At 35.6% G+C, this 27,568-nt stretch overlaps 1 protein-coding gene across 14 annotated transcripts in view; it reads right to left on the bottom strand.

Annotated features, from left to right (window-relative positions):
* The window catches only part of PHF14 (PHD finger protein 14), a 198,816-nt gene that overhangs the window by 141,496 nt on the left and 29,752 nt on the right, over positions 1–27,568 (bottom strand). For 12 of the 14 annotated variants that reach the window (XR_014067027.1, XR_014067028.1, XR_014067026.1 and 9 more), the window contains exons 6-10: positions 21,731–21,842; positions 18,359–18,496; positions 1,559–1,705; positions 499–769; positions 95–201 (exon numbers count right to left, since the gene is read on the bottom strand). Coding sequence is in view for 7 of the 14 variants with exons in the window: in XM_081535370.1 (XP_081391496.1) it covers positions 95–201; positions 499–769; positions 1,559–1,705; positions 18,359–18,496; positions 21,731–21,842 (775 nt within the window). In the remaining 7 variants the exon portion in view is untranslated. The remainder of the gene's footprint in view (positions 1–94; positions 202–498; positions 770–1,558; positions 1,706–18,358; positions 18,497–21,730; positions 21,843–27,568) is intronic. The other 2 variants (XM_081535375.1, XM_081535373.1) reach the window with 1 other exon arrangement.

Here is a 27,568-nt window from a genome sequence, read left to right as displayed (position 1 = left end):
TAGAAACTCCAGAGGAATTTCAAAATGAAACATAAACAAAAAATCACAAAAGAAATCATCAATAAGATGTAATACATTATGTTGTTTGTTTTACCTTATTATATTCCACATGAAGCTTTTCTTGTTCATTCTCTAATTTATCCTTTATATTCTTTTGTTCAGCCATATTCTCCTGAATTTGAATCATGCGCATATTTCTCTCTAGTTAAATTAAACATCCAGTTTTAGTTTAGAAGAAAATAAAAGCTGATATACAAAATACACAAAGGAAGAAGCTAGCCATAGAGATGATCACATGGATAAACCTAGACACTTTAAACTCTACTCACAAATACATTAAATTAGCATTTTACAACAATCCACAACTTATTAGGAAAATAAACATACTTGATATATGTAGCAAGACTAGAAAATTTCTAAAAATTGACACTGTACCAAATATTTCTATTGGCAAATTGTTCTCAATGAAAATGTGCATGCATCAGGGCCTATACTGACCGAAATAATAATTCACAAAATCAGCAGTGAGAGCAGGTTGCTTATGCTTTCTCCTTCCATCCACACTAGAACTAGTATCTGAATTGTCCACTGGGAAGATATCTGTACTGATCCCCATTAGTTCTGCTTTCCGCATAAGTTTGCGAATGGCTGAAGCACTGCTAGTGAGTGGTCTGGGCAATTTTTCCCTCGGAACCCAGGCCTGGGGTCTGGTGGATCGAGCTAGTTCTGCTTTGGCACGATACTGCTGAAGCCGGGCATTGATCCTTGCCTATAAAAGAAACGTTACAAATTTTAAAAGATATTAAAATGCAACATACTTATGATTTTTATTTCCACACTTAGCAAGAGTAACAATGACCAGAAGTTCCTCTACTGAGGCAAATTATATCTATCCACAGTCCTTAAGGTATACAGCATAATTCTTGGGTTACTATAAATTAGGTCTACCTCTAGTTAACAACTGCCATAGCCTATGATTAGTTGTCAGAAACTAGTATGATTAAGCTGAAGCTTCTCTTCTCAACTAGCCTTGTACTAGTCTTCATAAATTTACTTAATTTCCATACAAATATATTTTATGACAGGCAAACTAATCAAAGTCTTTGCATATATGAATCTTAGAACAGACTGAAAAAAGATGTGGTCAACACACTGCACTGATAGAACAATTTCCTCTAAGCCACATTCTTTAATGTATTAGAAACATGTTTTATAAATGACTGCTTTGTTGAGACTAGGTGATGAGTAATATATTCAACCACAAACTATACTCTCCATTTACCTTAATGACAGTCCACTTTCTAAGTAATTTCACAATTACACTAACCAAATTTCACAATTATACATCACATATCAGACGCATGAGATCTTAAATTTCTAACTTTTTTTTGGGGGGGGCAGGCTGTATAGCTTGTGGGATCTTAGCTCTGTTACCAGGGATCAAACTGGAGCCCTCAGCAGTAACAGCGCAGAGTCCTAACCACTGAACCACCAGGGAATTCCCTGAAATCTATACCCTTGAAAGAAAAAAACACGAGTTTTGGAATGAATCTCATACCTGTGCTTCTGGTGATAACTGCTTCTCTCTCTCTTGTAAAGACATTTTACAATAGGATTGTAGAGCCAAGTAGTTTTTTCTCTTCCACTTTCTGTCTAACCTATCTGCATGTTGCTTACAATAAGCAAAAAATGGATCTGCTATATCCTATATAGAAAAACAGAGGGGGGGGGGAATGAACATTTTTACTCCAAAGAGCCATTTTAAAAAAAGCCACAAGAGATAATATTTCCTTTTTGAAGAATATACCACAGTGCTGCTTATTTCTAAAAATAAATTACAAAATTAAGTTTTATACATAATGATAAAAACCGCTGCTTTAGGAACTTAATCCTGTATACCGAACTCAAATTAACAATTTTTTTTCTTTATATGGCCTTGTGGATTTAAAAATACTGAAATCAAAACTTAGATATTACATTAAATTACACTTGTTACCTAAAAAAAAAAAATCACTGTTTAAAACAAATAAGATATGAACAGTCATAGGTAGAAACTGTCATTAAAGTTATGAATACACAGATTAATATTATAAAACAACAATATATCTAGAAAATACAGGACTAGTCAACACAGGTAAGTAGGGCATTTCTAACTGATGAGAAATGCACAGGCAAACTCTACCTGGGATAAAACTAGATTAAGGAGGTCAGGCCTTATGCGAGGGGAATTTAGGGGAAAATGGATACACATATATGTATGGTGAGTCCCTTCACTGTTTAACAGAAACTATCACAATATTGTTTGTTAATCAGCTATACCCTAATACAAAATAAGTTTAAAAAAAAGCCCAGGCCTCATCAATAAAACACTTCAGATATTCTCTTTAACTCTTCACAAATTTCTAAAACCTCAAATGGAAACACTGCTCTCTCATAGTCTTATTTTATGGTACTACCTTAATGGGTACATTTTTTTTTTATTCATAACTAATAGGATACCAAAACATAAAAGGAAATCTACTATTAAAAACAGGAAAAAAAATTGTAAATATGTAGTCAAAAAAAAGCATTCTGCAATATGACTGCCAGCAAAGTAACAAGTAGTTCATTCTTCAGGTCTGTCCCAAAGAGAAAAACAGGTAAGCTACACGTACGGTTTTTACCTAAGTTACGTTAGAGTCTCTTAGTAAGGTGGGGTTTTACAACCCAAAGAGAAATCATGATGCTAACAAAAGAAGAAACAAATGAAAAGTACAAAAAGAAAAATCATCATATAGTAAAACCAAAGTGTGTTTAACATTAAAACAGCAAAGTATACAATGCAATTTTCTAGTATGATATCCACAGATGTCACAATATAGCACTGTGTGTGAATACTGTGGATTAGAGAATCTGGATATATAAAAACCTGGACATAAAACCTGGCCCCACCAATTAAAGATTTTTGTGGCTTTCAACAAGTTGCTAATTATCTCTGGGTCTCTGTTAACTCATTAACAAAACAGATTTAATAATAATTACTTCATATAGCTACAGAAATAAATACAAAAACGTAGACAGGAGATTGGATTCTCTCTCTCTCTCTCTCTCATTCACACTCACACACAGTTGCTTTCTCACAATGTGCTCTACATGTCCTGGCAATAGAAGAGAGTAAGTGGAAATAAAGAATATATTGAACTATAGTCAAAATGATCTCAAGAACCATTCTACTGTCTTAAAGTAGTAGGTAATGTTGAAATTGAGTTATCAGAGATAGAATTCATGCTTGCATAGGTCAGTTAAGCATTAGAACCAAGACTCTGACTTGGTAAAAAGACCAGTCATCTCTGGTCAAAAAGATATATGGAAAGGATCAAGTAACCCAAGTAATTTTTCTTTTGTTTCATGACTTGGGGTTGGGGACAATAAATCCTAAGTCAAAGGCTATCAAGACCAAGGGATTAATCTTGTTTAGAGAATGAACACAGATATATCAAGCAACCACTATCCATTAACATCTATCCTCCCCTTTTTCCCCTTAGTACTAGAAAGAATCTTCTGAGTTTCTACTGGATACATGATGACCTTGCTAAAAAATTTCTGCTCCAGATCCTCAGCAGCTGAGTATGGCCACGTGATAAGGTCCAGCCAATGAAGTTTATGAAATTTCTTAACCAGACCCTTGAAAGGAAATGTCCACTCTTCACCTTCTCTTCCTTCCTACCAGTGGGGTACAACCCAGGCAAGGTGGTGATAAACCATCTATGACCATGTGAGAAAGTACAACAAACTAAAGGAATATGAAGCAATAAGTAAGAGGCATCTGGTCCCTGGAACCAAACTCCCCTGAATATAAAATCAGTCTGGAATCATAGAAAGAATTTAACTTTTTCCTTGTTCAAATTACTGGCTATTCAGTTTTATGAAACCATTCAAAAGAGTGTGCTAATTAATAATCTGGTTGACTTGGAATATCCCTCCAACTTGCCTAGAGAAACTTTCAAGATCCTACTCCCAGTATAAAATGGAAAGGGAAAAAAATTTTCTGAATATCCACCATGTACCAGGCATAGTACCTGTTTTCATACTATCTCCTTTATTTCTTATCACTACCACAAGAGGTAAGTTCTATTATTTTAATATCAACTTTACGGATAGAAAACTGAAAACAAGAGAGGTTAAGTTGCTGACCCAAGATCCACTGCTAGTAAGTAAAAGCTGTCTTTTTCAACCATTGTCTGTCATCAGATTTACTTCAGGACATTTCCAAATAGAAATGACAAAAGCCCAACTCTGGAGATTGTGTTTCAGTAGGTCTAAGGCAAAGAGTTCTAAATGTGAATGCCTTGAGAAACAGTTACCAGTAAACATAAATGAGTAAAAAGATGTAAAGATGCTGGGAAATTATAAGACAAAAATCATGATGGAAGTAAGGGGAAAAGCAGAATGTGGGGTAAATGGTGGGGAACTGTGACAAACTGGAATGCCCCATCAACTCAAGTTATCTTTTTATTGCACTATTCTTATCAAACAAAATGTATCTACAGGTCAAATTTAGCTTGTGGACCTCTGAATTTCATGATTTGTTCTAGAATCTTAAAATCAAAACAACTTTTTCCAAACAAAGTTCCCTGACTAATACTGATTCAGCAGTTCAAAGGACTAAAAGCTGAAAGAAACTATCAGGAAATCTTGTACAATGAGAACCAACTGGCACTTGTAAAAACTATTTTTAAGAAAAGTAGAGAGGCTTTATTGATATCTGCATAAAATTGTTTACTGAAAGCAGAAAAATGTAAATACTATCATGAGTTAGGAGCATAACATATTTATCTTCTCAGTTACAACACCATCTTTTCCACCTCACCTCAGCCATTTAATTCCTGTGACTGTACCTAGATTCTGAACTCTTTCCTCAAGTATTCTCTGAGCATAATTTTCTATCTTTCCTGATCACTTCTTTTCAGACTCAAACAAGTTTTTAATACCTTTCAGGTCTCCAATGTACAGACTTTTATCCTCTGACTGCCCCAGAGCCCATGCACATGATTGCCCTCTTTACCCGATTATTTCATGGCCCATCAATTAATTACTTGTTTGCAAGGTTCAGTCCTCTCTTCACTTGCTCCTCTCTTCCTCATCTTGCCTCACTTGACAAAACCTAAAGCACAGGTAAATACAACTCTTCCCCTATTTTAACCTGCATCAGAGCAGCTGAACACATTCCCAAATTAATTTCCATTCCATTTTTATAGATAATCACTGAACAGCTTCATCTCTAAAACTTTCAGTAACTCCTCTCTATTCTTAACTTGCAGATGATGGCCTTATTTATTTCACTGGAGAGGTTTCAAAGAGAGGAGAAAAGCAATGAAATGAGAACTTCCACAACCTCCGGTCACTGCATACCTCAACCTATCTGCATGTCTACACATATCCTCTGACTAATCTCCTGTTACTGGGGATAAACTGCCCAATGTTCCTATCTAAGGTTGACCTTCAGTTGTGATTAATTCCACCCCATCTTCCCTCCAGCAATTCTACCTCTTGCACATTTCTTTCTCTCTACTGGCATACTAAAAATACTGTAATATCCTTTAAAAATACTTAAAAGACATTCCCTGGGCTCTCATTTGTGGTTCACTTCTAAGTCCCCCTTAAAAGGAAAAATCTAAAGCCCTGCCTGTATTAGCTGTCTTCAATTCTGTTCCACTCCTAAGTTTTCAACTACTCTCAACCTCTCTAATAGCTCCTGTCAAGTGAAAACTGACCTTCATTTTGACAAATCCAATGGTCATTTCTCAGTCTTAATCTTATTCCTTTGACACAACTTGTTTACTCTCTCTTTGAAACACCTGTCTTAGTTGTTTTTTTTCTAACCTCACTAATGACTCTTCCTCAGTCTCCTTGGTAGATTCCTCCTTATTTTTCCAAATTTCAATCCTGTTGAATGCCGAGGTAGCCTTATGACTGTCATCAGAACTCTTCCCATCTCCTTCTCCTCTTATACTCTAGGTAATTTCACCCAGTCATCTTACCATAAATACTATCTATATCCTCACACTCCCAAATTTGTATCTTTAGCCTTGATTGCTTCCCTAAACTTCAGATTCTGATAATCAACTACCGACCTAATGTCTCTACTTACAGGCCTAATAGGCATTTTGAACTCAACATGACCACAACTGTCCTCAATTTCCTTCCTCCTGCAATAAATCTGCTCTTCCTGCATTATTTTCCACCTCAGTAAACCATAACTCCCAGAGAAGGCAACGGCACCCCACTCCAGTACTCTTGCCTGGAGAATCCCAGGGATGGAGGAGCCTGGTGGGCTGCCATCTATGAGGTCGCACAGAGTCGGACATGACTGACGCGACTTAGCAGCAGCAGCAGCAAACCGTAACTCCATTCTATTAGAAGCTCCACAAGAGCCTCTTGATGACAGTGAAAGGGGAAAGTGAAAAAGCTGACTTAATATTCAACATTTGAAAAACTAAGATCATGGCATCCTGCCCAACACTTCGTGGCAAATAGATGGGAAAACAATGGAAATAGTAACAGACTTTATTTTCTTGGACTCCAAAATCACTGCAGATGGTGACTGCAGCCATGAAATTAAAAGATGCTTGCTCCTTGGAAGAAAAGCTACGACAAACCTAGACAGCATATTAAAAGGCAGAGACATTACTTTACTGACAAAAGTCCTTCTAGTCAAAGCTATTGTTTTTCCAGTAGTCATGTATGGATGTGAGACTTGGATCATAAAGAAAGCAGAGCACCAAAGAATTGATACTTTTGAACTGTGGTGTTGGCAAAGACTTTTGAGAGTCCCTGGGACAGCAAGGAGATCAAACCAGTCAATCCTAAAGGAAACCAGTTCTGATTATTTATTGGAAGGGCTGATGTTGAAGTTGAAGCTCCAATACTTTGGCGACCTGATGCGAAGAACTGACTCATTGGAAAAGACTCTGATGCTGGGAAAGATTGAAAGCAGGAGGAGAAAGGGACAACAGAAGACAAGATGGTTGGATTGTATCACCGACTTGATAGACACGAGTTTGAGCAAGCTCCGGGAGTTGGTGACGGACAGGGAAGCCTGGTGTGCTGCATTCTATGGGGTCGCAAAGAGTCAAACATGACTGAGCGACTGAACTAGAAGTTCAGGCTAAAGAGAAATCACCCTTTCCCCCTCTCTTTCTGTTTACTCTACAATCTCTCAACAGGTATTTACAAAATCTGTCATTTCTTATTACCTCTATCCTTAAAACCTAAACCATTCTATTTGTTCTCCCTACTTTCACCTTTGCCTCTCTATAGTCTATACTGAATACAAACATCAGGGTCATCCTTCTAAACATCAGTTGACTCACATGTTCTCTATGCAAATCTGATGGCTTTCCATCTCACTCAGAGTGTAAATCCAAAGTCATTCTCAAGATTTCTTAATTTCTTGAATCTAGTACTTGAAATTTCTAGAACCTTTTACAGATGAAAAATTTTAATGCAAATTCAATGCCAAAATGCTGGAGAAGAAAATGGCAACCCACTGCAGTGTTCTTGCCTGAAGAATTCCACAGACGAAAGAGGCTTGTAGGCTATGGTCCATGGGGTCACAAAGATTTGGACACGACTGAGCAACTGACACTACACTACTACAAATGCACAAAAGATTAGTGTCTAGATACCAAAAAAAAAAATTTTGACAATATACATGAGTCAGTTCAGTTCAGTCGCTCAGTTGTGTCCAACTCTTTGCAACCCCATGAATCGCAGCACACCAGGCCTCCCTGTCCATCACCAACTCCCGGAGTCTACCCAAACCCATGTCCATCAAGTCGGTGATGCCATCCAACCATCTCATCCTCTGTCGTCCCCTTCTCCTCCTGTCCCCAATCCTTCCCAGCATCAGGGTCTTTTCCAATGAGTCAACTCTTCGCATGAGGTGGCCAAAGTATTGGAGTTTCAGCTTCAACATCAGTCCTTCCAATGAACACTCAGGACTGATCTCCTTTAGGATGGACTGGTTGGATTTCTTGCAGTCCAAGGGACTCTCAAGAGTCTTCTCCAGCACCACAGTTCAAAAGCATCAATTCTTCGGAACTCAGCTTTCTTCACAGTCCAACTCTCACACCCATACATGACTACTGGAAAAACCATAGACTAGATGGACCTTTGTTGACAGAGTAATGTCTCTGCTTTTCAATATGCTATCTAGGTTGGTCATAACCTTCCTTCCAAGGAGTAAGCATCTTTTAATTTCATGTTTGCAATCACCATCGGCAGTGATTTTGGAGCCCAGAAAAATAAAGTCAGCCACTGTTTCCACTGTTTCCCCATCTATTTTCCATGAGGTGATGTGACCAGATGCCATGATCTTAGTTTTCTGAATGTTGAGCTTTAAGCCAATTTTTTCACTCTCCTTTCACCTTCATCAAGAGGCTCTTTAGCTCTTCTTCGCCTTCTGCCATAAGGGTGGTGTCATCTGCATATCTGAGGTTACTGATGTTTCTCCCAGCAGTCTTGATTCCAGCTTGTGTTTCTTCCAGCCCAGCATTTCTCATGATGTACTCTGCATATAAGTTAAATAAGCAGGGTGACAATATACAGCCTTGACGTACTCCTTTTCCTATTTGGAACCAGTCTGTTGTTCTATGCTCAGTTCTAACTGTTGCTTCCTGACCTGCATATAGGTTTCTCACAAAGCCATATGTACAGATGTTTAGTACCTATTCCTATAAAAACTGAAAGTAACCAACTTAACTTTATTGAGATCTTATTCTAGCTGAGAATCTGTATTCAATTTAATCTCATTTTTAATGGTCTATTTTTTCCCATTTTTAGCATTTATCACTTGTTCATTTTTCACTTTTATGACTTAAGTATTTTATCCATTCTTAAAACTCATACATATTGTAGGCAAAATATGGTGGTCTAAAACCAAGGTGAACTTAAATTTAAACTTAATATAAATTTAAATTTATATTAAGAATTTTATGTATTTAAATGATATTTATTTTTTAAAAAAAGCAGTTTCTTTACCTATCATTAAAATATTACCCTTATCTATATCTTTTATATGAAAAATTAATACTTGTCTAGCTAACAGAAAAATAATACTTTATGAAAGCAAAATTATCCTTTGGCATCAGATTCTACGAAAACATTAGGTATTAACTATTTATATTAAGCTCATTAAAATCTGACATTAACATTTCTTTTTGGCAGGAAAATACTTATGATTTAATGATTATATAACACTTTAAAGTATTCAATTCTACTTTTCATTTTTTAACCATATCTGTTAAAACAAAAAAAAACCCTATATTACTCTGCAGCCTAAAGTTCAACTTATGCAATATCTGTTTATCTAGGAAAAGTCCTAATAATCAGCTCCGCACATACTTAGGAATTATCCATTTGCATTTATAATATTTTATTATTTCCTTACACAGTCGCACCATTCCAAATTCACTATTTTTAACTGCAATTTATAAGCAGATAAAAATACAGTCTTATGGTAGACATATTTAGACACTGACACAAAACTCACAAAGTTAACTGAAAAATAATTATATTAACTGTATTAAAAACAAAACTGGTGTGTTTTTATCCTATAGGTTATTTCTTATTTATATCATTCAAGAAAGATTTGAGGTGGCTTATTAAAATATGCAAAGCATGAGATAATTTAATTAAGCTTTAATTATTAATTTTAAAAACTTAGTAAGGACTGTAGTGTGTGTTTAGAAGGTGAGAGTGAATAATGAAACGAAGGAGAAAACAAAGTAGGAAAAAATAAGATGAAGCCCAGACATACAGAATATTCCTTAAAGTTCTGTGTGTAAGATTATAAAACTAAAGTCAATATTAACTTGAAAAAAAATAATGAGAAAAAAAGTCTTGAAAAGGAAACGCTACTCAGAAGCCAATTCCGCTGTGATGAGAGAGGCTGGAAGGAAAGGGGATGACACTCTTAAAGGGCAAAGATAAGGTAACAGATCAAACCCAGAGAAAAGAAAGGCCAGAACATCAGAATTCTTCTACTGTGAAGCAAGGAAGAGAAAAATGGCAACGGTGACATTTTCATTTGTTTCTTTCTTTTATTCAAAACAATTGATTCTTATTTTCCTTCTTTTAATACCTAGTAAAAACATTACTTCATTTAATCTAAGCATGTGGATGAGCTACAGTCAAAGGAAATAAACTGCCAACTTTTTAGGCTGGCTGTAGCAAACTGTTTGTTAGCTGCTCACTCCCCCAGCCATTCCCTTCCAACATATTCCTGTTTTGTAAAATTCATTTTCTCTGACAGAAACTGAAAATGTCAGGTTTAACCTATTCATCTTATCTCACTGCTCACGATAGCCATAATGACTATTTTGACACATGAGATAACGGGACAATCTACTGGAATGAACATATGAGAAAACTTTTCAGTCCTAATGATAAGAGAACCCTCTCCCCTCCTCCTCTGCTTTGAATTCTATAATGAAAGAACACAGTGCTTATTTAGAGCTATTCCAGCAATGTTGAGACCATGAGACAATAATGTTGGTAGAATAGAAGAATAAAATAAGACTTGATCACTGAGCTTCTGAAACAACTCCAGAACTACTATTGTTTATGTCTCCTGTCATGAGATAAGTTAACACATGGCTACCACAGTTAAGTATTCTATTACTTGCTTCCAAAAGCCTAGATAAGGTACAACATCAAAAAGATGAACAACCAAAACACTTATCATAAAAGTCACATGCACATTGGTAGTAGACTCCACATGTGGCTCTGAAATTTCTGGAAAATTAAAGAATTGCAGTCAGTAACATAATTCACAATATCACAAACCAGGTAATAAGCAAACACACAGCTACACCTACTATTAAGAATTGAAAGAAAGAACACTATATAACGTACTAAGAAACAGGCTTATCAACATTCCCAGTTACAACAAAAGAAAAAAATCAATAAGGCTTTCAACAACAACAAAAGTATAAAAAGTACACATCAGCTAAATGAATAATAGTTGAGAATCAAAATAATTTTATCCAGGTACATAAACATCTAATAATATGGCTCATGTAAATGTTTGGAGCAGTTGATAATCTGTATAAATTCCAAGTAAATTATATTTCTTACAGTCATATTTCAAAAAAAAATTAAATATGATTCTTAGAGAAGTACTAAAGTGAAAGTGATCTATCTGCTAACGGGAAACAAGCTGGAGGAAGCAGTGAGCAACTTATGCAAACCAAAGAGACAAAGAGACACATGTATGAATAAAGTTATTCTAATACCACAAGAAAAAGTACCAAGGAAATACCCTCAGGCAATGCCTGTAGATAAATAGGAAATCAAAACAAGGATAAATGGGAAATCAAATTGTAATTCACTATACACAAAATGATGGTTTGAAAACTAATTTTACTCTAGAACTCTTTTCTTAGTGAAATCTTAAAAAAAAAAAAAAAGACCTCAAATGTTAAACTGTTGATCACATACAAGGTGAATGACAGAAGGGATTGGTCCCTCAAGTTGTATTCTAATCACTGAGAACACAGTGAAAAATAATAACAAAAAACCCCTGTCCTCATAAATCTATGTCATAATGAAAGTGACAGACAATAAACAAAATAAAAAGAATCATACATATTACCACACACCATGATCAAGTGGGACTTATTCCAGGGATGCAAAGATTTTTCAGTATCTATAAGCCAATCGTGATATACCATAATAACAAATTGAAAAATAAAAACCATATGATCATCTTTATAGATGCAGAAAAATCTGACATAATTCAATATCTATTTATGATTTAAAAAAAACAACTCTTCAGAAAGTGGGCATAGAAGGAACATTCCTCAACATAAAAAAGGCCATATACGATAAACCCACAGTTAACATCATAATCAATGGTGAAAAGCTGAAAGCATTTCCTATAACATCAGGAACAAGATAAGGATGCCAACTTGTACCACTTTCATCCAACATAGTTATTTTGGAAGTCTTAGACACAGCAATCACAGAAGAAAAAGAAAAGGAATCCAAATTGGAAAAGAAGTAAAACTGTCACTGTTTGCATATGATATTGGTGCTATACCTAGAAAATTCTAAGGACACTACCAGAAAACTACTAGAGCTATATTGAACAGTGGTTAGGTTAGTTAAAAAAGGGAAGAAAACAGCAGAAAAGAGAATAGAAACTGTTATGGGAGGGGGAGGATTCCAACTTTAGACAGGGCGACCAAGAAAAGCCACAGTGAGTAGTAGATAGAGAATGAGGACCTGAAAAAACTGAGGGAATGAGCCATGTTGGGGAAGGGCAGCCCATGCAAGGAAACAAATACAGAGGCCCAGAGCAGGAGCTCACCTTGCCAATCATTGAAGGAGCAACAAGTGAGCCAATGAGGCTGAATGAGAGGAAATAATAAACTCAGAGAGGTAATGTGAAGCCAGATCACACAGACCCTTATAAATTAGCAGAGAAACTGGCCTCTAGTTTGGATCAGATGCAAAGCCACCGAAGGGTTTTGAGCAAAGGAGTGACCAGATCTGACTTAGGTTTTAATGGGATAATACTAGCTACAACTGAAAATGTCCTCTGTTCCCTACGAAAAGGCTTGACACTAAAGTATGACCTGAAAGCCAAATCTGGCACTGCCTATTTTTGGAAATACAGTTTTATTTGAACACAGCCATGTTCATTTGTTTATATACTGTCTATGGATTTTTCATAATCAGTGGCAAAGTTAAATAGTTACACACAAGCCATAGGCCCACAAAGCCTAAAATATTTACTATCTGGCTCTTCATAGTAAAAAGAAAAAATTGCCACCCTCTGCTCTAGCAAGACAAGGCTAGAAAGAGCTGGGAGGTTATTATATTAATCTAGGTGACAAAAGAAGACTTGGACTACGGCACAGCAATGAATTTATTAGCAAGAAGACATTGAACATGTACTAGATATACTTTGAAGACGGGTATGCTAATGGATTAGATATGGAGTGTGAGAGAAAGTGATCTGAGTAACTGTCAGAGTTCATCCAGAATAATTTTTAAAATAATGCCTAAAACAGCCATATAAAAATATTACTTAAGATTTCATACAAAACATCTGCTTTTAAGGGATGTAACTTCTTCATTAATTCATTTAAAAATGTTTTGATCCAACAAGAGCCATTCTTACCAATCCTGGTTCTTCTAGCAATATTAAGGCATCAGTTCAGTGCGAAATATCTAATTTGAGCCTTTGAAATTTAATCCATGAATGATTTCAATCCATTAAATCAAAAGTTGTAGGAAAAAAATTGATACATAATTTCACATTGTTTCAAAGAGAATTTTTTACATGGTAACTGATTATAACAATGTTCACAGTACCAAAATCATACTTTATCATAGAAGAAACTACCATATGGTTTAAATGAAAGATAAGGAATCTTAAGGCTAACTAAATGATGTGAAACATAAGTTGCAATCAGCATAACTGGGCCTGTTTTATAGTTTGGTTTTAACAATAAGGTATATTTTGTCATAGCATGGTTAAATATTCTAAATAATCCAGAATTTTCACAAAATGGGTCAAAAGCAATAGAATAGATCTCACTAATAGGATAAAGTACTATGGCAGAAGGCTATCAGTTCAGTTCAGTTCAGTTCAGTCACTCAGTCGTGTCCGACTGTTTGCGACCCCATGAATTGCAGCACGCCAGGCCTCTCTGTCCATCACCAACTCCCGGAGTCTACCCAAACCCATGTCCATCGACTCAGTGATGCCATCCAACCATCTCACCCTCTGTCGTCCCCTTCTCCTCCTGCCCCTAATCCTACCCAGAAGGCTATAAAAAGATGAAAAAAGTATGCTAGGGTGTATGATGTCACTGGATGAAACCAAAGTACTTACTCTCATTTTCAATCTTTCTTTGACTGCCTATATAAAACAGCCATTAAGAAGTAAGAAATCCAACTTAATAAAACAGTCTTTAAAAAAGTGCCTTCTCTAATGTCATAAAACTGAAACAGAAGACAAGGCATACTCACAAACAGCAGATCTATTTTGATTTAAAATTTATTTTTTAATCAAATATGCATTACATAAATCTTAATCTACAGAAGTACAACCAGGAAAAGTAGCCAAGAAGTTCATTTTAACAAGATGTTTACTGACAAGAGCAAACTTCATTAATATTGATTCATGCTAAGTCTTGTATTTTAAAACACTATTCAAAAATCTTTATGATTAAAAAAAAATCTTTATGATTTTTCAATTATATAACTGTTTACAAGAAGAAACCACAAATGCATGTAAATACGCTTTAAATCATTTCCCCCAAAAGAGTTCATTTAACAAGATGGGGAGAGAAAAGTCACACTTCATTATTCCAAAATCCAGAATTCCTACCTAATCAAAAAAGGGAGCAAGGCAAGGAAAAAACCTCAGGCCCAATTTCCACATGGTGATTCCTCTAACTTTCCCTGTAAATTTCCCCAGATTAGCTCACAAATACTCCAGTGTTCTTGCCTGGAGAATCCCAGGGACAGGGGAGCCTGGTGCGCTGCCGTCTATGGGGTCGCACAGAGTCGGACACAACTGAAGCGACTTAGCAGCAGCAACAGCATATAGATATACAGACCATAAACTGTAAACTATTTATTCAGTGTAATACTGTATTTTGTTTTAATTTGAATGCCTTTAGATGTGGAGATGCAATCTCTAAATCACTATGGACCCCATTATACACACCGTCCCATACATGGCTACTTCACACATTTTCATTAATTAAATGGCTACTGTCTACCAAAAATAATGTAGGATGACACTATACAAAGAGACCCAAACTACCACAGTATAAAAGGCAAAGCCCTCTCAACAAGTTCTAAAAGAAATGGCTACAAAAAAACCATCCTTGCTACAAAGTTCAAAGTTTCCAGAAGTAAAGTCATAACCTTAACCTACAGATTCGCTGATCCAGATATTCACTGAGATTTATCTGATTTGCTGAGTCTTACTTCTTTTATCTCTCCGGATTTCTGCCGAGCATTGGTTTGATCTCCTTGCAGTCCAAGAGACTCTCAAGAGCCTTCTTCAACACCACAGTTCAAAAACATCAATTCTTTGGTGCCCACCTTTCTTTACAGTCCAACTCTCAAATCCATACATGACCACCTGAAAAACCATAGCTTTGCCTTGTTGGCAAAGTAATGTCTCTGCTTTCTAACATACTGTCTAGGTTGGTCATAGCTTTTCTTCTAAGGAGTAAGCGTCTTTTAATTTCATGGCTGCAGTTACCATTGCAGTGATTTTGGAGACCAAGAAAATAAAGTCTGTCACTGTTTCCACTGTTCCCCCAACTATTCGTCATAAAGTGATGGGATGGGATGCCATGATCTTAGTTTTATGGAATGTTGAGTTTTAGGCAAGCTTTTTCACTCTCCTCTTTCACTTTCATCAAGAGGCTCTTTATCCTCTTCGCTTTCTGCCATAAGGGTGGTACAATCTGCATATCTGAGGTTATTGATACTTCTCCAAGCAATTTTGATTCCAGCTTGTGCTTCAGCCAGCCCGGCATTTCGCATGATGTACTCTGCATATAAGTTAAATAAGCAGGGTGACAGTATACAGATTTGACGTACTCCTTTCCCAATTTTCAATCAGTCTGTTGTTCCATGTACGATTCTAACTGTTGCTTCTTGACCTGCATACAGGTTTTGCAGGAGGCAGGTAAGGTGGTCTGGTATTCCCACCTCTTGAAGTATTTTCCACAGTTTGTTGTGATCCACACAGTCAAAGGCTTTGGGGTAGTTAATGAAGCAGAAGTAAATGTTTTTCTGGAATTCTCTTGTTTTTTCTATGATCCAACAGATGTTGGCAATTGGATCTCTGGTTCCTCTGCCTTTTCTAAATCCAGCTTGAACATCTGGAAGTTCTCAGTTCACATACTGCTGAAGCTTGGCTTGGAGAATTTTGAGAATTCCTTTGCTAGCATGTGAAATAAGTGCAATTGTGTACTAGTTTGAAGATTATTTGGCATTGCCCTTCTTTGGGAGTGGAATGAAAACTGACCTTTTCCAGTCCTGTGGCCACTACTGAGTTTTCCAAATTTGCTGGCCTATTGAGTGCAGCACTTTCACAGCATCATCTTTTGGGATTTGAAATAACTCAACTGGGATTCCATCATCTCCACTAGCTTTGTTCATAGTGATGCTTCCTAAGGCCAACTCCAAGATGTCTGGTTCTAGGTGAGTGATCACACCATTGTAGCTATCTGGGTCATGAAGATCTTTTTTGTATAGTTCTTCTGTGTATTCTTGCCACTTCTATCCTTTGCTTCTGCTAGGTCCATACCATTTCTGTCCTTTATTGAGCCCATCTCTGCATGAAATGTTCCCTTGGTATCTCTAGTTTTCTTGAAGAGATCTCTAGTCTTTCCCATTCTACTGTTTTCTCTATTGCTTTGCACTGATCACTGAGGAAGCCTTTCTTATCTCTCTTTACTATTCTTTGGAACTCTGCATTCAAATGGGAATATCTTTCCTTTTCTCCTTTGCTTTTTGCTTCTCTTCTTTTCTCAGGTATTTGTAAGGCCTCCTCAGACAACCATTTTGCCTTTCTGCATTTCTCTTTCTTGGGGATAGTTTTGATCACCACCTTCTGTACAATGTCATGATTCTTTTTGTCCATAGCTTTCCAGATTAGATCTGTCTATCATATCTAATCCCTTCAATCTATTTGTCACTTCTACTGTATAATCATAAGAGATTTGACCTAAAGGTCATATCTGAAGGCCTAATGGTTTTCTCTATTTTGTTCAGTTTAAGTCTCAATTTTGCAATAAGGAGTTCATGATCTGAGCCACTGTCAGCTCCCAGTCTTTTTTTTGCTGACTGTATAGAGCTTCTCCATCTTTGGTTGCAAAGAATATAATCTATCTGATTTTGGTTCTGGCTATTTGATGATGTCCATGTGTAGAGTCATCTCTTGTGTGATTGGAGGAGGGTGTTTGCTATGACCAGTGAGTAACCTACATAACCCCATTATACAACTGCTCCGCTATATAGGTCTACCAAACAGCTGTGAAAATGCTTAATGTCCCTTTAGTACTCTTCTTCAATTAATCAAAATATAACTCATCATAATCAGAGACTGGCACAAAAACAGATATATGTGCCCAAAACATAATCTCAATAGGATTCATTCATTGGTAAAATATGTCCCGTAAAATTGGCTCAAAAATTTTTCATGAGATTATCTTTTTTACTTGTTTCTTGTCTATGAAATAAAATGGAGGAAGATGAAAGCCCAACATAAAAAATGTATTTTTACATGACACTGAAAATTCACCCAATAAAGAGAGCATAACAACAGAGGCTTAGATATTATCATAAATCTATTCCATATATAAAGTAAGAATTATAGAACACTCAATTATCTACTTATATAAAAAGCTTAAAAAAAAAAATTAACAAAACTTGGTCTCAGGACCCCTTATAATAGTAAAAGGTTTTGAAAACCTGCAAAGAGTTTATGTGAGTTAGTTACCGTATTAGAATTTAAAATTGAGAAGTTTTTAAAATATTCATTTATTTTAAAATAACAATAAGCCCACTACATATTAATAAAAATAACAACTTATGAAAAATACTAAGATTTACATACAGAAAAATTCTTAGTGAGAAGAGTGACATTGTTTTACATTTTTGCAAGTCTCTTAATATCTAGATTAAAAGAAGACCGCTGGATTTTCAAAACTGCTTCCACATTCATACGTTATATTGTTATATGCTATATAATCTCTGAAAATCTCCACTATTACCTGTGAGAAAATTAAGAGCAAAAAAAGTACGTACTATTTTCATACTGTTATGAAGACAATTTTAACCTCACAGACCTTGAAAGAATATCGAAGAGTCCCAAAAACATACTTTGAAAATGACTGATTGCTTAATTTAAATTTCTAGTGGGAAAATTTTAGAATTACAAATAATTGTAAAGAAATAGAAATGCAGGTACTGAAGACAGGGTAATGATTTTATTTAAAGAGAAACAGAGCAAGGTTATTACTAAAATATAATTTTAGATTCTTATGCAAGTTATGCAGACATTATAATGCTTTAAAACACTTCGAATTATGTTTCATTTTATCTGTCAGATTTCATTATAAAATTTGTAACAGGCTTTCCAAATGTATGGCTAGCTTTAAGACTGAAAAAAATTCATACATATTGTTTACTCGAAATTTTAGACCAGTGATCTAGACAAAGACTTAAAGAATAAACTCACAAATTTATTTTAAAATGCACACCTGTTGGAGAGTATAATGGAGTCATGATAAGTCTTATGAACATATTCACCAACCATGGATTTAAATAAACCTACCTCTTCTGCTGCTGCCTCTGAAAGCAGACCTTCCTTCTGAGCACAGGTCACATGGAAATAGGCTCTGCACATCCCTGCATCACAGCTAATGCAAACTCCAGTTCGAGCAAAACGAGGGTCTTCACAGAAGCTACACTCCTACAACGGAATAATAGGAAAAGTCTCAGAGGGAAAACATTCCCAGAACAAAAACTGCATTCTCATACAAAGCATCTACAAAATACAAATAGTGAACCAATAGTACCAATAGTATATCAATATAAACAGAAAATGTAGGTAAGCCAAATATTTATATGAAAAAAAGTAATTCTCTATATAGTTTTACAAAACCAAAATTCCACTTATATAATAATGATTACAACAATAAGTAGTTGAGGGCTTACCATGCCCTAAGCACTATTCTAAGCACTTTACATGAATTAATGTATGTAATTATTTATATATAGTATCATTTGACACTATTTCACAATAATATGTGGAAGAAGTACTACAGTCATTCTCATCTTACACATGAGAAAACTGAGGTAAGTGCAGTCTTTAACCAGATAATCTTAAAGTCCATGCTCTTAACCACTAAACGACACTTATTTCAACAGTAATATACTATTTGAAAAAATTAAAGAAAACGAGTAAGAAGCCAGAGAAAATTCACCAAAAGATCTAGACATTGAAATCAAAGAAATAACACATTTTTAAAATACATTTAAGAGAAGCAGAAGCAATCTTAAGTAAACAACTTTGTGCAATTGATAATAATACACAGTATAACCAATGATTTATATTCTTCCTGTATATAAAAGGAAAAACTGCAAAACTAAAGGTATAAACTGTTGAAATTACCCCAAATGCCAGCACCCTAATTTATTTTTTAATACTTTTAACTAAACCACAGAGAGGAAGAAAAGAAAAAAAAAACCTACTATCAAAATATACTCTATAAATATGAACCTTCACAAAAAAACTTGCTAAATTATGAAAGACCGTCAGTAGCCAGTTAAGGAAGAACTGCTTAGTAAATGCATTCTATATAAATTAAATATGAGAGAAACATTTAAAAAGAAAAATGAAAAAGTTTCAATAGATGCTAAAAACATCATTGTAATACTGCAATAGTCAGTACCTACTTGGTAGACAGTACCAAACTGATAGATTAGCACCGTTATCCAAGAACTGTGTTCTGGGCACAGGTGTGAAAACACTGGCAACTCCTGACATTCTACTGCCTAGTTTAAAGGTCTTTTCCATTAACAGTAGTATATATATGGTATAAAATATCAGCAAGTAGTAATATAAACATGAAACCAAAACACTGTTAAACAAAGAAAAAGAGAGGAGGGGGGATGGAGAAGGGGAGAAATTAAACTATTTAAAGGATGTCAATACCATGTACAGAATCAAATTGTTCAGGATAACAATTTAATGTAATTTAATGTAATAAAATTACATTAAATGAGTAATTTAATGTAATATGATGAAATTGGGCAAGGGACTTCTGAAAGAACACAAAGAAAAAATGTCGGACACTGACGTCTTAAAAGACTATAGAACAATCTAACAAAGAAAATAGAATCTTCCTCAATTGCTTGAATCATTTAAAATGCTAGGGAACGAAGCAACTGAGAACACAGGGAAAAAAGTAATCGGGATTAGGAAATGGATAGACAATGTGATCTAGAGAGTTGTCTAAGATAAAACTCACAACATTGGGTTTGATTTTGCAGATGAGCTAGACAGTACATAATTTTTTTACTCCATTTCCTAGTAATACTTCAACACAAAAGCAGGTGACAATGAAAAAAAAAATCAGCTGATAATTATACATTTAATGACTCGTTTTTAATCCAGAGGTCACTGCTAGCCTCAGTTTTATGAAGTAGTATCTGCTTACTGTTTTTTTTAAATTACTTTCAGATTTATATTTATGGCAACAACACATGCCTATTGAAAATGATGGAAGTCAGTCCCTTTTAGGCTCGATGGAAGCTGCTATCAAAAAGTAGGAACTTCCATTTCCAAAAGTGGTGGACTACGTAATCTGTCTGGAGAAGGAAATGGCAACCCACTCCAGTATTCTTGCCTGGAGAATCCCGGGGACGGCGGAGCCTGGTGGGCTGCCGTCTATGGGGTCGCACAGAGTCGGACACGACTGAAGCGACTTAGTAGCAGCAGCAGCAGGTAATCTGTATTGCTTCTACTCAACTAGAAAATGTAGACAAATTAGTATTTATTTACTACAGTTTAAAGGCATTAGAGAACCAACAAGACAGTGTACAGTTACCTGAGGAAAGTAAATTCAATATTAGGGCCTAGAAGCTGTAGCCAATTCTGGAGAGGGAAGCTGCAATTACCCAAACCAAAGCAAAAGATTACTGGAGTGACTGTTACAGTCCAAGGAGGATATTCTGGATATAATAGCAGAAACTATCAAAGTTTAAAATCAGAATTTTCCAACAATATATAAGTTTCTCACCTTACCTTTAATTTGCTACTAATGCTCTTCAAGAGACTCCCTTCCCAAATGCCCAACAGACAGTAATGGAAAGAGAATATATATCAGTGCCTAATTAGTTCTAGCATTCTAAAGATGTGTGCAGTAATTCTATACTTAAGTTTAAACTAATAAGTGTGTAATCTTATCAATCATAATCTAAAGCTCAGTCATAGTGAAAAACCAGTTTATAATCTACGGAGACTCATTTGCTAGGGCAGGTTATGTAGTCATAAAATCAGTCCTTGAAATCGGAGTAAAATAATGAGTGTATCTAGCACTCTTTTCATAATTTCATAAATTTCACTTCAAAAGTAAAGTCAGAAATTAAGCTCATATTTGGTCCAACTGGTTAAAAATAAGGATTTAATCTGAGAATTCATTATACACAAAGCAGTATGCCAAATGCCAGGGAAATAACAGTGATATCAACTATCATTTTTCCCCACAGGTTAAACTAAACTACAAATACATGGAAGAATTTATATATTACCGGCTTTCTGGGAAAATTACTGTCAATTATAAATGATTTAGTACTTTCCAATAGCATAATTGGGCTTCCCTGCTGGCTCAGACAGTAAAGAATCCACCTGCAATTCAGGAGACCCTGGGTTCAATCCCTGGGTTGGGAAGATCCCATGGAGAAGGAAATGGCAACTCATTCCACTATTCTTTCCTGGAAAATTCCATGGACAGAGAAACTTGACAAGTTACAGCCCAATTGGGTCACAAAGAGTCAGACACAACAGAGCGACTAAGCACGCACACAAGCAACAGCATAATTAGTAATAAGCATTTCTGTAGTTAATAATGATATTAGCAAAAAGCCACATAAACTAACAAGTAAAACTTTCTCTTAGACAATCAAAAACAATTTGTCTCACCTTGGCACCATATTTGGAATAGTTCATTTCTGTTAGTGTTACTGGTCGTAATTTATCAATATCTCCAAAGGCTACACCAGGAACATACAGGGCACAAACAATGTGAACCCATCTATAAGGAGAAAAGACGTGATTTTGTTATCAAACCTTCTGATAAAATGCCCATATGGAAAATAAACATAAAATACATGCGCCATATCAAATAACTACTGCAAGAATTTTACGGCCAGGTCTCAAAAACTCAGACATACAGCTAAAGAATATTAAACACTTATATAATTATATCATTTAGTTACAGAAAAGGGGACTGCAATAAGCACTACTTTTCCAGCAGCTTAGCCAAAACTGAGAGTTAACAACTATAATCGCCTTTCACTTAAAATTCACCGTACCTTGCACTTATCTGTTAGTCTTAAATATTTGCAGAAAACCACTATTCAAATGAAACAAAACATTTTCATATGCATGGAAAGGTATTCACATTATTTTAAGCACTCTGAGAATTAAGGATCCTAATTTAAGAATTGTGAAGTTACTCTGCATAAATTATATAACATTGATCTTTCCTGCTACTTTTTTCTAAAAGCTATTGGATAATCCTTAAGGACATATTTAAAAAAATATTCTTGATGTGCAGCTTAACTTTCTTTCTTGCTAGGTTGAAACTGATTGATAGGAGACTGGACAGAACAGTTGTGATAATATAAGGAAGTCACAGTTCATTCAGCTCATCTGTTCACCATACAACCTATGTACTATGTATGTGCCCCACAAATAAATAATTTTTAAAGTCTGGACAATGTTACAACACTAAACAACAACAAAATGTTCAGAGTTTCAGTGTACTAAAAAAAACAGTAGGAGTTGATTCTAAATACATTTTTTAAAAACTGTTCTGAACCTCTATAAAATATATTAGGAACCCTTTCTATTTGCTTACAACCATACAAAATACAGGACCACTAGATTTTGAAATGTAAACAGATCTCCCTCATCTCTGCAAGAAAGAGGGTAAAAATGAAATGGCAGATATCTCTTAACCTTGTGAAAATATTAACAACAAATTCTGCTTTATCATAGCTTGAGAGGCTACGATTGCTACATGGTTCTGTTTTGTGATGCACTATGAGTCTTAAAGAAATAAGACTAACAATCATTTTATAGAGGCACTGGGGAAAATAGTTACAAATCTTTAAAATTTACCCTTTTTTATTGGGAAGAAAATTCAAAGTTTTGAGATTTTCTTGATAAAATGTTTTAATCCAACTTCCCAAACGCATCCTGTGGAGTTCAATATAAAGATACACATCTTCAACGAGCAGCTGCTTTCTCAATTTAATTTGTGTAGTTTTTTCATGCTCCACTGATGTATTAAATGCCGCTGTACTCTGTAGGAGTTTATCTTTGATAAACCCAACAGCTGGCTGCTTGCTTCATATTGACCTTCTTAAAATCTTTTAGAACTAGTCACACAAGTACTATAGATTGAAACTGCCATTTCAGTGTGATTGGCACAAAAGTGTATCATTTTCCCCAACCATACTTGTGAGGATGCCAACTTGAGACTTTATTAAAATATATACCAAACAGCTGACATAATTTTGGTCCTTTTTAATATCTGTTGTACATAGATTTTTGTTAATTTGTTTAACTGCATGTACTTTAGAACCTTGTAATTAAGACAAATTGAGAAATCAAAAAGGAATAAACTTCCTTGTTACGTTATCATTCATTTTGCTTGGAGCTATGAAGGCAGATGTTGATTAGGAAAGGGAACAGAAAACAAGCATCCCATAAGACCACCAAAAACCAGAGGCAGAATTGTCATAGAAGCTATTAATAGATTGTCTAGAAGCTATTAATAGATTCTTTTAAATTTACATATTTTAATAAAGCAAACTAAGTAGAAAAATACTTCTCAAAAACTCATTTCAAATAAGAACTATATTCATCGATCAAACTTGATTTTCAAATGCTTTGTACTTGCAGTGTCTTTATAACACATTAAAAAAATTCACTTCAGGAGTTATTTTCATTCCTTCATTTATTCATTCAGTAATTAATTACTGAGCGACTGAACTGAAGAACAGAGCACCAGACAGGCAGTGGGAAAGTGACAAAGAAGTATGTGAAATGCTTGCAGCATAAGGTGTGATATGCTATTATATTAAAGTATGTGCAATATTTCCCATATTCAGGTTTATAATACCACCAAGACAGGATAAAATGCTCTCTTTAAGAAATAAAATAAAAAAATTTAATGATAAGAATGTATTGATCGTCTTCTCACATTAAACTGCATTGTTTTCTATTGTAGTATATGTAGCTCCCATCAGACACAGAAGGAAAAACAGTCTAAAGAGCCTATGTAATAGAAGAAAATTTCAAAACTTTTTTCATTCTTTCCATATGTACTTCTTTCTTTTCATCGGTATTCCATTTGAAGCTAGAGTACTAAATACCTTGTCAGATCTTCTTGGCTTTTTTGCTCTTGATTCAAGCTAGTATTACATCCTTCAAACTGTATCAAGACCGGTAATTCCCACAGTACTCTACAGGTAAGTATGGGCATCAACACAAATAAAATGTTCAAAGAGCATTAAAAAATTTTCCAGGCTGCATCATCAAGGGAGGTGCCTACATATATGAAAGATCTACAGAAGTCAATATAAATATATCTTAGTAAAACTGAATGGTTAAAGAAGCCTCCCTTTTCTTCATTCAGAGACAATTGTACAAGTTAGTCTGTGGACTGTGTATTAGTATATATTATATATGAGTGTGGTAAGAGAGCTACTTTATATTTCCTCAATAGAAATTTCAAATTATTGACAAGAGAAAAGGTAAAATAAATGCTCTTCCCTTTGTTTCCCAAAGCTGCCTTACTTATTCACAACCATTTATCACCATAAATTTCAACTTCCAGGACCAAAAAGTTATTAAAAAAGGATTTATGCAGCTACTATTCTAAGATTACCTTAAATAAATGGAACAATATCAGTAATTAAAAAAAAGCACTACACTAGAAGTAGCGGCAGCAAAGGAACTAAGGAGATATTTATTACACACTTAAAGTTTCAGCAACTACACTGTTTACAGAAATCACCTCATTTCAGTTCAGTTCAGTCGCTCAGTCATGTCTGAATCTTTGCGACCCCATGGACTGCAGCACGCCAGGCTTCCCTGTCCATCACCAACTCCCCAAGCTTGCTCAAACTCATGTCTATTGAGTCGGTGATGCCATCCAACCAACTCATCCTCTGTCGTCCCCTTCACCTCCCACCTTCTATCTTTCCCAGCATCAGGGTCTTTTCACATGAGTCAACTCTTCGCATGAGGTGGCCAAAGTATTGGAGTGTCAGCTTCAGCATCAGTCCTTCCAATGAATATTCAGGACTCATTTCCTTTAGGATGGACTGGTCAGATTTCCTTGCAGTCCAAGGGACTCTTAAGAGTCTTCTTCAACACCATAGTTCAAAAGCATCAGTTCTTTGGCACTCAACTTTCTTTATAGTCCAACTCTCACATTCATACATGACTACTGAAAAAACCATACCTTTGACTAGATGGACCTTTGTTGGCAAAGTAATGTCTCTGCTTTTTTAACATGCTGTCTAGGTTGGTCATAATTTTTCTTCCAAGGAGTAAGCATCTTTTAATTTCATAGCTGCAATCACCATCTGCAGTGATTTTGGAGCCCCAAAATATACTTTGTCACTGTTTCCACTGTTTCCCTATCTATTTGCCATGAAATGATGGGACCAGATGCCATAATCTTAAGTTTTCTGAATGCTGAGTTTTAAGCCAGCTTTTTCACTCTCCTCTTTCACTTTCATCAAGAGACTCTTTAGCTCTTCGCTTTCTGCCATAAGGGTGGTGTCATCTGCATATCTGAGCTAATCGCTATTTCTCCCAGCAATCTTAATTCCAGCTTGTGCTTCATTCAGCCCAGCATTTCTCATGATGTACTCTGCATATAAGTTAAATAAGCAAGGTGACAATATACAGTCTTGACGTACTGCTTTCCCTATTTGGATCTAGTCTGTTGTTCCATGTCCAGTTCTAACTATTGCTTCCTGACCTGCACACAGATTTCTCAAGAGACAAGTCAAGTGGTCTGGTATTCCCATCTTTTGAAGAATTTTCCACAGTTTGTTATGATCCACACAGTCAAAGGCTTTGACATAGTCAGTAAAGCAGACATAAGATGTTTTTCTGGAACTCTTGCTTTTTCGATAATCCAACAGATGTTGACAATTTGATCTCTGGTTCCTCTGCCTTTTCTAAATCCAGCTTGAACATGTGGAAGTTCACAGTTCACATATTGTTGAAGCCTGACTTAGAGAATTTTGAGCATTACTTTACTAGTGTGTGAGATGAGTGAGAAACTGTGCAGTAGTTTGAGCATTCTTTGGCATTGCCTTCCTTCGAGATTGGAATGAAAACTGACCTATTCCAGTCCAATGGCCACTGCTGAATTTTCCAAATTTGCTGGCATATTGAGTGCAGCACTTTCATCATCTCATTTAATCCTCTCAAAAGTGCTAGGAAACTGAGGCATAAAATGGTTAAATCACTTGCCTAAAATCACAGTTAGTAAGAAAAAACCAGGATACAAATATAGGCAGCCCAACTTGAAAGCAAACACTTTTAATGTTGTAGTAAATTTTCTAATTCTAGGTCAAAGTGACTCCAGGCATAAAATAATGCCATTGTCAAACCACAGACTCAATTCAATACATCAAATAATGTGTTATGTGTTTATTTTAGGATAAGCAATGAGGGACAAGAAGTAAAATTTTTAGTCATTTTCCTAGACATCAATATTCAGGGTAGTCATTTTTTCTAGATACCCTCAATATACAGTCTCCTAGATTCCATGATAGACTCTGCTATCCCAACTGTATGGCAATACTTCTCAAGGGCCTATCCACCAAATGAGGTAAAAATGAGAAAAATAGCTTTTACTTTACTAAAATAAAATTTATTAAGTTTAGAAATAACCATTTTTTGGGCATATAATGCATCCTATCATTTCAAAATGTTAAATATGAAAAATGATCATGATAATTTATTTAGGTTATTTCACTGTTTTTATTAAAACATTCAACATTTAGTAAAATACTGAAATATCTATATGTGGTAAAATAAAAAATTGAGTACCCCTTCTTACATGGGGGAAGAGGGTAAGTAGTGATTCATAATATATAAAAGGTTAGGAACTAATCTTATATTAGTCACCCATCCCAACTGGTAGTCTCCTGGGGAAAAACAAGAAAGATGCCAACACTGTAACAATGACAACTGTTCAAATGTGATACTAAAAATGAGTGTGAATATAGTGAAAAGAACATAGTTCTCTGGGCCAGTTATCATTTTAGTGCCTCTTAGCTCAAATCCACTCTTCAATATCTGCTTTGAAATAATGAACAGAATCCCATCAGCATTTCCCATCTACACGATCCTCGGCTCTGTCTCAGTAGAGTGGCAGAAAGCACTGTAAGAGGAAGGGGCTTCTCTGCAGGACGGGAAGAAGGCGCCCCACCAGTGCTCTGCCCTCAGTGACCTTGCAGACTCAGCCTGGAGATCACTTTTCTGTGGCCCTCTCAACCTAGACACCACACACTCCTGGCTTGAAACCACTGCCCAGTTACCCACTTGTAACAATTTGCCTGTACTGGCCCAGGCAAACCAGCCAACTTCTCTCCCATCCAGTAGGCTCAAACTATACTTTCTCTAACAAGGCCTGAATCATAGTCTTGGGGAACGTGTCTTCCTTCCAAGTTTGTCATTCCCTGGAAACTTTCTCTCAGCTCTACAGTATTATTCTTCAGAGTT

Source organism: Giraffa tippelskirchi, chromosome 10 (genome assembly GCF_054371585.1).
Source record: "Giraffa tippelskirchi isolate mGirTip1 chromosome 10, T2T-mGirTip1v1.2.pri, whole genome shotgun sequence".
NCBI classification, from domain to species: Eukaryota; Metazoa; Chordata; class Mammalia; order Artiodactyla; family Giraffidae; genus Giraffa; species Giraffa tippelskirchi.
The sequence above is the reverse complement of the archived record's forward strand: the minus strand, read 5'-3'. Positions and strand labels throughout refer to the sequence as shown.